This window comes from Molossus molossus, unplaced genomic scaffold (assembly GCF_014108415.1).
Source record: "Molossus molossus isolate mMolMol1 unplaced genomic scaffold, mMolMol1.p scaffold_m16_p_22, whole genome shotgun sequence".
Classification (NCBI taxonomy): Eukaryota; Metazoa; Chordata; class Mammalia; order Chiroptera; family Molossidae; genus Molossus; species Molossus molossus.
In genome coordinates this window covers 15,553,176-15,563,128 of record NW_023425358.1, presented here as the reverse complement: position 1 = coordinate 15,563,128, position 9,953 = coordinate 15,553,176, and the positions used below count along the sequence as shown (strand labels likewise).

The window sequence follows — 9,953 nt, the reverse complement described above, 5'->3', positions numbered from 1 at the left end:
AAAATGAATCAGAAGGACACACATAAAAAATACCAAAATATTAACCAGGATTTTCTTTACGTGCTGGGATTATGATATATTTCTTTTATATTTTTCCAGTTTTTCAAGTTACATACTAAATATCACTTATGTTGGCTAAACAGCAAAATCAACAGTTTTTTCTAAGTCTTCTTAAAATGAATTGAAGGCCTCTGCCTTAACATCCAAGGCAGAGAAAACTCTCGAACCACAGGTACTAGCTCCTACCACTCGTACAGTCACGTGGATTTCCGTGGAGGTGGTGCTGACAGAACCAGTGTGCAGAGCCTGTGTTAACAGCCTTCACTTCAGTGGGATTCCTCACAAACCTCCAGAAAGAGCTTGCTGAAGCAGCTAAGTGGGACAGCATGTCTTTGCTCTCAAAGCCAAGGCAACAGGGCCACGCTGGCTGAGCAGTGGGTAGGTCTGAGTCCCCAGCTTGACTGACCCCTGAATAAGCTGGGGAGCTGGTTATGAAAGAGCCCCAGGACCCACCCTGAGGGACTCTGCCTAGGTGTAAAGAAAAAGACTTTTCTAGGTGATGATTAGTTCATTATTGGTGCCGAGAAGGGGCTTTCAAGTAGGGACTCCTTAGAGGCCAGGGATGAGGCTGACAGAAAATAAGATCAATGGCTAAGAGGGCAGGCTCCGGATCCCCTGTTCCAGATTCCATGAGAGCACCTTGTCTTTTAACCACATTGTACGTTGGGAAATTTCATTTGAAGAACAAAACAAATGAAGCCACCGATGTCAGTACTGGAAGAGAGTCACCCTTCCTTTTCAGGTGGAAATCCTGCAGCCCTGCAAGGGACAGCTGAGCAGGTCACTAGGGAGGCGGGTGGCTTTCCGACTTCCTGGACAGGCCCCAGCTGCTCCTGGCCTATGTGAGCTTCCTGCTCCTTATGAAGTTGAAACTGTGGGGACTTCGATCCCAGGGTAGAGAAAGTGACTGTGATAAAGACCAGCAAAGAAGCTTCTAAAATTAAAATGTGAAAAAAGGAAAATGATGCTTACGTAGCCCGCTTCCACACCATAATCAGTTTGTCATCTCCCCCAGAAGCTAAATACATCCCACTGTTTGACCACCGCACACAGTTCACACATGCTGGGAAGAAAAAAAAAAACAGGGTAATGAAAATCCAATAGTCATGCCCATTTGTTTTATGCAGTTTGGCAAGATGCAGAGGGTTTATAAAATCTAATCTATCTAATCTATTAAAGGCATCTACTGTGTGAGAGCCCTAGAACAATTCAGTTCAAGCACTAACCTACTTGTGCTATAATAACACATTACCAGAATGGAGTCTAACCTGAGAAGTGTTAGTGCTGGATGAAGTAGTCAATAGGAGAAGGCTCATTTCCATGAAAATGGGTAAATGTCTAAATTTCATTATTTAAAAAGGGCTGTTTAATGATAAGATGTATTTCTGAATAGGGAGAACTCTTTTGACAGGAAGGCATGTGCTAAATAGGCCAAGATGCCTTCTTCAGACTTTCAGGGGAGCAGCTTCTTAAAGCATAAACTCCGACTTCATTCCACTTGTCAGCAATTAAATTCAATGTTCCCTACTTGTCAGTACTGCAGGTCGATTGATCCTGCATTCATAAACTGAGACCAACAGAAATCCCCCTTGGACCACATTGGGTTGGAGCCTCTGAGAGCACTCACAACTCAACCTTGGGTAGCCCTGCAATATGAGGGACACTATCCAAGTTGTGGCCCACACATAGCCTGTGAGGGACTTGTGCTCCAAGTTGGAGGACATCAAGAGACATGTTGGGAGAGCAAGAACATACAGAGCAAAGGAAGGGGATGTAACTGTTAACGGAGCATCTCAGGGGAAGCAGCTAGGTTGAAAACCAGAGCCAGATACAGTTACCCTGATGCTCAGGGGTGGGAAACTAAGGCACTAATGCAGGAAAGAAAACCACAACACTGTCCAGCAGCCAAAAGGGTCCTGGCAGAGGGCCTGAGTGACACATTGGCAACTGAGACATTGGGTAAGTTGTCTTACACACCCTTCCCCAGAACCCTACTGCTTCCAGGTTGCTGGCCCCAAAGCCCCATGGAATCAGGCAGTAACGACTCATGAGCAGGAAATCACCAGAGGTACCTGCAGACTGTCCAAAGATGGTTCTGTGGGCGGGCCGAGTCTTCTGCCGAATAACTCACCCAGGTGTGCAGCCAACATCTGTGCCTTCAGACAGCAGGCCGAGGGGAGTTACCGCCGCACGGGGCCTTATCTTTCTAATTACAAACACATGTGCTAACCTTGGGCACTCTGCCAACACGAAAAGCCTGCAAAGGGCCACTCTGTAATACCTAAGTGATTGTCCATCTGGCAAAGCATCTTGGGAATATTTTCATCCTTCTCGTCATCCTCCTGGAGGACTGGAGACATATTCCAGATCACAACCTTCCCAGAATCCTGTCCTGGAATGAAGGGGCAGAAATAACTCAATGTGCAAGGAGTACACTATTAACTATGAGACACAATCCTCATTTAGCTTTCATAAATCCTAAGTGACTAGATTGGGGGAAACTGAATTTGAATTATTAATATAAGTTATAGACAAGATGAAGAAAAACAAGTGCTAATGGGGATTCAAGAAGTGTGGATTTAGTACTATGCTGAGGCCAACCCAACTTTATGAAAGAAACCCTGGACTAGAATCAGGTGAGGACTGAGCTCTGGTCTGGCCTGTAACACGGATCCACCAGGGCTCCTAGAAGGTCCTCATTCCTGCCCAGGGCCCAGACCTCTCATCTGTAAATGAAGAAGCTGGAAAAGCCCACGTCCCAGCATCCCTTCAGGTCTCTGCATGGGCTCCCTAGCAACCAAGAACAGTATAGTCCCTGCTGGGACTTCCCTCATTTTCCAGGTGCTGCCTCCAGTCCATGGCTATTCTCGCAGCTGACTGGATACTTTGAGACCCAATTCTGAAATGTGCCTTAAACACTGGAAAAGGTGCTCATTAGCTTACCTGCTCTTTGCCATAATCTACTGTTGAGAGATCAACAAAAGGAGGGCATTTAGGGTTCTTGTGGTCATAAGTTGATGTGATATTGGGTTAAAAAATATATCTATGCATTTCAGTAATTTGTCTCTAAGATTTCCATTACTGATAACTAACAAAAGTCCAGCTCCTCACTTAACTTTCTGTTACAGAGGGGTAAAAACCCAATAAATGCCTGGAAATGGACATGTCAAAATTACCATAAGGTTTGCTTGCAATTACCTCTTGGCCAAAATGTAAAAATACTTCCTAATCAGCTCTCCTAGAGCTTACTATGCCAAGTAGGTCAGGAAGGTGTGCCTCTTCTTATAGATGAGAAAACCCTGTTATCCCAGCTAAGTCCAGTGCTCCTAGGTGATGCCTGTGGGCACCTCTTGGGTGCAGCCCGCAGCACGCTGGAAGTAGATCAAGGCTTCAAGTCCCTGCAGCAGAAAGTCTTCAGACAGCCTGCTCTGCAGCATGTGGCCTGAGGACCTGGAACTCACAGAGGCACTCTCCAAGTTCTGTCCAGGAAAGCTTCAGCCAGAGAGACTCTGCTCTGGGGTAAAGCTGCCACGTGACTGGGCTCTGTGGGAATGTTACTTTGTGTGACCATATACACATACATACGGGTGTCCTGGCCTCAAAAGTCTTCGTCTTTCCAAACAGAGTTGTTATTACTGCAATATTGCAGCAGACTCTGGATAAAACACACTGACAATACTATGGATCATATTTTCAAATGGTGTGCACATTTGTACTTGCCTTCTAAGCCAGCTGAATTCCTCTGCGCTTAGAGAATGGGCCTAATACATGACTGACTCTGGAGGTTAACCATCTCCTCCCCCTTTTCAGATGAGAAAACACTGCCAGAACCAAGATGAGGACCAAGAGCTCTTGCCTCTGGGGCTGGGACTTTGTCTACAGGACCACCTGTTACTCTCCATGCTCAATAAGCTTGGGCTTGGACAAGCAAATTAATATTAACCCAATCAACAGAAATTAGAAAGATAAACCTGTTACCAAAATTATCTATAGAAAGCACACTCTAGTGCCAAAAAAGGATTTTAATGTGACTTACTCAGACTTAAACTGAGTCACATCCAGACTGAAAACAGCAAATATTCTTTCTATAGCTCAATGGGTAACCCGGAGAAGCAGACCTAGGTGCAGGCTGAAAGCATTCCTATTATTTCGTGAACATACCTTGTCCTCCAGTTGCGAACTTGGTCCCGTCAGGGTGAATATCAACTGAAAAAATTGGCTTGCCTAGAAACAAGAAGAAAAAAAAAAAACACACAACATCTGCCTTGGCTTTTATTCACTGAAGAATAGCAACAGACTCAAACTTTAAAAATATTGGTTATTCAAGTAATATCCCTAATCACTGATCCTAGGAAAAAATATTATACTACTAATGTTCACTTACCTGTGAGTGAGGGTGGAGTGATCTAACTTTTAAAGTATAAACTGCTGGAAGATTCTCCAAGTGACATTAAATAGCTAAAAGTCTAAAAGTGGGACAAAGCACTGTGTCACTACGACAACCCACAGGTTACCTGGGCATTCCAACTGAGGTCCACTGGATAAGAGCCCAACACCTTCTGGGGATGCATGTTTGTAAAGGCTATTCATGACAACAGCTCTGAGTCACAGGGGCTATATACATCCAGCCTTTTCCCCATCCCATGGATCAGCCTGAACACGGGAAGCATGCCCTGACTTTTCTGTCTAAGAGCTGGGTAGGGCCAGTGGTTGGCTATAACACATTGCTTCCCTTGTCATGCTTATGTTTCCAAAAAGCCACCCACCCCCTACATTTGTGCTGCATCCAAGCCCACGGAGAGTTGGCCTTCTCACCATCTCCTTTTGCTGACCCTCCTCCATAGTATGTGCCCTATGTTCAAATAGATGTTCAGTCCCTCCAGGGGAAAGGACTATGGCAACTAGCTCTTGGAGTCTCCACAGTGTCCAGTAAGGGCCCAGGCCCACACCAGGAGCCCATGAAGCTAGATGGCTAGCTGGGTGGACCAGACTAGCAAAGGTGCCATAAGAACTCAAAACCCAGCAAGACTGTGGAAATAATCCTGGAGCCTGTGTCTAGCTCCATGGTTGGCTTCCAGGTTCAGTGTTATGTCAATCACTGTAAAGTTCATCACTACATCCTCAACTTCTAGCATTGCCCTGGTGAGTGGAAGCTCAGTAATATTTGTTCAGTGACAAATTAGATGGCATGACAATGAAATGAACACCAGCAATTGCTGATATAGACAAGGGGCTGTTGCCAAAGAGTCTCTCAGTCAAAGATACTCTGTCTCTGTCACCCAAGGAGAGGTGGCATGGACACTAGGACAAGAGTTAGCAGCTCTAGAATTATAAGGAAACAAGTGTGGGCCATGGTTGCCTAAGAGCTAAAAGTCCTGCCAGGGCTCCCATTCAAGTGTGGAAAATCAATTGCTGGTACCCAAAAGGCAATGACCAGCATTGGCCCCAGGTGGCACCTAGCTTCCCTCACCTTCTTCTGAAGAGCCACACCCTCAGTCAAATCAAGCATGAGCTTCCAGAAGACAAGGGGAAATTCGCTCCCTTTCTTACTGGTCATTATATGGTAGTGGGGGACACAGCTGTGTAAGGCCACTAGCAAGTATGTGCACCCTTATTTGTCTCAGGTAGCAAGTAGAAATCTAGGAAAATTTGGAAATTATACCACATGTTATTTCATCTCCAGTATTTACTGAATTCCAAAACAACAAAGGCTACCACGATAGGCCATGCTAGCAGCTCTGGCCTGGTCCCTGAACTCCTTGATCATCTCCAGGCCCACACCCAGGAGTCAAAGTTCTATGGTGATAGGTCAAGTTCAGCCAAGTAGCTGCTGACCAGATTCTTGGAGCAATGCAGTGTACTCAAAGCTGTCCCAAACACACAAGAAATTCAGCCCTGGTCTGCTCTGAGCTTTCATTCCAAGGGTTCACAAGACAAGCCCCAACACAGCTTGGTACTCAATAATCTCTGAAGGAGCCAGATCCAGCAGTGGAGTGTACTCACGGAGACCTGAAGAAAAAGCTTTCAAGTTATTCTCCCACAGCCCAGACAGGGCAGACCCTAATGACTATCACCTTCATCTTCAAGAAAGTACTCCAGAAAATTAAAGAGTGGGTTAAAAAAGGCAGGTGCTGTCTGGCTGGTGTGGCTCAGTGGTTAAGCATCGACCCATGCACCAAGAGGTCACCAGTTCGATTCCCGGTCAGAACACATGCCCAGGTTGTGGGCCCGATCCCCAGTGGGGGACATGCAGGAGGAGGTCAATTGATGTTCTCTCTCATAGATGTTTCTCTCTCTCTCTTCCTCTCTCTCTAAAATCAATAAAGGGAAAAAAAAATTTAAAAGGCAGGTGCTAAGAACACCAGTGAGAAGAACTGAAGGTGCTCCAACTGGTCCTTCCCTGCATGTGCACTCAGGCCCACGCTGGCACACCCACACCCTTCTTGGGCTCGGTGGCTGCCATGTGCGATAAGGCAGAGTCCCACATGCTGCTGCTGAGAATGTGCCGCCCTTTCCCACAGGCTGAGGGCCTAGGAGGGAATCAGTTGAAAAAGGTGGGTTTCTTGACCATCTGGCTGTGAGAAGTGCCTCACAGGAAAGCCTCAAGGAACAAGAAAGGACAGTTGGGCCTGTGGGTCCAGGCTTGAGTGGTGCAGACCCCACCTCTCCAAAGGTGAGACTATAGCACCTAGTGCTTAGACTGAGGCTTAGAGCACTGCCAGACACCAGACGACAGTGACTTATTAGCACCACTAGGAGCCTTGTGATATCTGAAAGAGTAGATATCTCTTAAGTATAAAGAGGACAGCTCCGGAGGAGCCTTGACCCAGTCAGTGCTGCCATCTCCACTTGGGGCCTCTGGGGAATCTGTAGCAGGCCAGCCCTTGGGGGTGCCAGCCAGCCCCTCCTTCCAGGAGCCAGAGCCATGCTGGGGTATGTCCTATGGAACTTTACCTTTCCAAGGCCAGATCCAATTCTCCCCCTCCCATGACATGCTCTTGAGTTTCTGACATGGCTTTCAAACCTGCAGGAAGCACAGGCCAGGGCATTCTATAAATCTCATACAGCCCTCTGAGGTAAACACTTCTGACAACCTCATTTTACCGTGAGAGGGAAACTGGGGCATACAGGGAGGTTAAAAAATGTTGCCCATGGCCACACAGCTGCCTGGTAAGAGTCCAGGTATCTGGCTCCAGAGCCCAAGTTATTAAATACTGTGGTGTGCTGCCTCTCTAGGTGAAGCAGGGAGGTGGCGTGCCTGGAGCTGCTATGAGGGTCAGGAAGACACTGCCGGTAGGAAACCTATGCAAAGCCAACAGGTGAAAAGCATATAAGGGAACAAGAGCCAGAGCGAGAGTGGGAGTATGTGCACATGTGTGCAATAGATCCTGATGACCTGGTTTGGGCCCTTGGACTTGCTGTGCTGAGCATCACCCTGCACACCTCAGTCCTGTTGGCCCGTGTGTGGAATTCCCTTTCCTTGAATTTGGCTTGCCATTGTGACCCATTTTAACAGAATGTGACAGAAGCAACACTGCTCCAGTTCCAGGTTTAAGCCTAAAGAAGGTCCAGCAGTTCAGCACTGGCCCTATGGAGAAAGCCAACTGCCATGAAGGGAAGTCCAACTACTCTGAGACCACTGTGCTAAGAGGAGGCTGAGCCAGCCACATGGAGAGGATCAAAGAGCCCAGATAACAGTGAGACTCAAGGCCCTAACATGGGAGCCAAGATGAGTTGTTCTAGCTTGAGCCACCCCAGCAGATTTCGTGTAGAGCCAAGAGGAGCTGTCCTTGTTGAGTGCTGACAAATTTCAGAATCACAAATAATAAAAGTTTTTTTTTTAATCCTCACCAGGGAATATTTTTCTGTATATCTTCAGAGAGAGAGTGGGAGGGAAAGAGAGAGAAAGGGACAGAGAGACACATTAATGTGAGAAAGACACATTGATTGGTTGCCTCCCTCACGACTTGGACCAGGGCGGGAGACGAACCACAATCGAGATATGTGCCCTTGGCTGGAATCGAACCTGAGACTTGTTGGTCTGCAGGACAAGGTTCTATCTCTGAGCCAAACTGGCCAGGGCAATAGTTGTTATTTTAAGCCAGCAAGTTTTGGGGTAGTTTGTTATACAAGAGATAACCCAAAATGCCAATTCATTCACTTTTCTGCTTAGGCCAAACTGAGCTGGGCATTTGTCATTTTAACTAAAAAAGTTCTAGCTGACTGAGCAACAGTCTTGAGTAGATCATCAGGAAGAAACAGCCACCTGACTCTCAGAATGCTCTTCTGTTCCTTAAGTCTGTGACACTGTATTATATGTCCCCTCAAGAACTACACCAAAATCACTTACCTGTAAGTCACAGGCCAACCTGACTCCCCCAAATCACACACAGATCCACTTTTTAAAAAAATCCTCACTTGAGGATACCTTTCCATTTATCTTCAGATGGAGTGGGAGGGAGGGAGGGTAGAAGAAAGAGAGAGAGAAACATCGACTGGTTGCCTCCCACACGACCCCGACTGGGTCCAGGGAGGAACCGCAATGAGGGTATGTGCCCTTGGCTGGAATCAAAACTGAGACTCTTGCCTTGGCCGGTTTGGCTCAGCGGTTGGAGCATCGGCCTGTGGTCCGGAGAGGCCCGGGTTCGGTTCCCGCTAAGGGCATGTGCCTTGGTTGCAGTTTGTCCTCGGCCCTGGTTGGGTCATGTGGGTGGCAGCCACTCGATGTGTCGCTTTCTCTCTCTCCCTCCCTCTCTATCTGAACAACAACAACAAAAAATTTAAAAATGTCCTCGGGTGAGGATAAAAAAAAACAAAACTGAGACTCTTTGGTCCTTGGACCAATGCTCTAACCGCTGAGCCAAACTGGCCAGGGTCAGGTCCACTTCTTAAGATATCTACTGTGAGCCTAGCACTGGGATAAGCAGTGAGAAAATAAAGACAGAAGGCTCAGCCCTGCCCTCAGGAAGCTCCAGAATGCAGTCATAGGAACCTCACTGGTGTGGTGACACTTGTCTGCAGAGGTAGTAAGCCACCTAACTCAGCCTAGGGCTTCCTGCAGAGGAGGAGCAGTCAGCCAGAAGGGCGGGGGAGGGGAATTTCAGGCAGAGGAGACAAGGGATGGACTCAGGAATGAGCCGGGAAAGCTACTGCAGGTAGAGTGGGGAGAGAAGACTCGAGAGACTGGCAGGGCCAGGCAAGGCACCGCTGGGGAGTACAGCCCTTCCTCTACAGCTACCTCCTAAACAGGAAAATGCCAAGGTCAGATTCACATTTTGGCTCCACGCAACTATGTGGAGGATGGGCTTTGGTTGTTGAGACTGGAAAGGAATTGTTAAACTGGAGAGCAGGGATGAGGGTTGGGTACAAGCCTAGGTTTTAGCATTAAACACCCCTGGGTTAAATCCTCAGCCCCGTCACTCACCAGCTACACAGCCTTGAGTAAATTATTTAATCTCTCTAAACTCCAGTTTTCTAATCTATAAAATGGGAAGACACATTCATCCTGATGAGCACCTATGAGAGATTAAGATGCTGTGGCATATTTTTCTAAGATGTTTATGTTTCATATGTGAACCTTTCTGAAATCAGTCACACCTCGATGGAAGATGTGACTGGTATAACTGCCACCCTGTGACTTTCATAGTGATGTGCCATAGATTAGATGAAATATGATAGTGGACTTACACAAAGCCACCAGCATGGCACTGTCTCCCTACCCTCGTACAGCACTAGGCCTTTCAGTCCCAAGGAAAACAGTAGCTCACATTCCCTCAGTGGGAAATGACCTTTATCCAAAGGGGGAAGTGAGGAAAAGGATCTTATGGCTGGATTAGTTAGAGAACTTTTCTTGTGGCACAGTATAATGACAGAGATGAGCTCCCAACTCCCTC

At 47.0% G+C, this 9,953-nt stretch overlaps 1 protein-coding gene across 8 annotated transcripts in view; it reads right to left on the bottom strand.

Moving 5' to 3' along the window:
• Positions 1-9,953, bottom strand: part of LOC118639744 (protein HIRA) — a 93,818-nt gene that overhangs the window by 68,507 nt on the left and 15,358 nt on the right. For 5 of the 8 annotated variants that reach the window (XM_036276153.1, XM_036276154.1, XM_036276150.1 and 2 more), the window contains exons 1-2: positions 2,133-2,284; positions 1,033-1,123 (exon numbers count right to left, since the gene is read on the bottom strand). Coding sequence is in view for 3 of the 8 variants with exons in the window: in XM_036276149.1 (XP_036132042.1) it covers positions 1,033-1,088 (56 nt within the window). In the remaining 5 variants the exon portion in view is untranslated. Of the gene's footprint in view, positions 1-1,032; positions 1,124-2,132; positions 2,285-2,341; positions 2,453-4,221; positions 4,285-9,953 lie in introns of those variants that run through there. The other 3 variants (XM_036276147.1, XM_036276148.1, XM_036276155.1) reach the window with 2 other exon arrangements.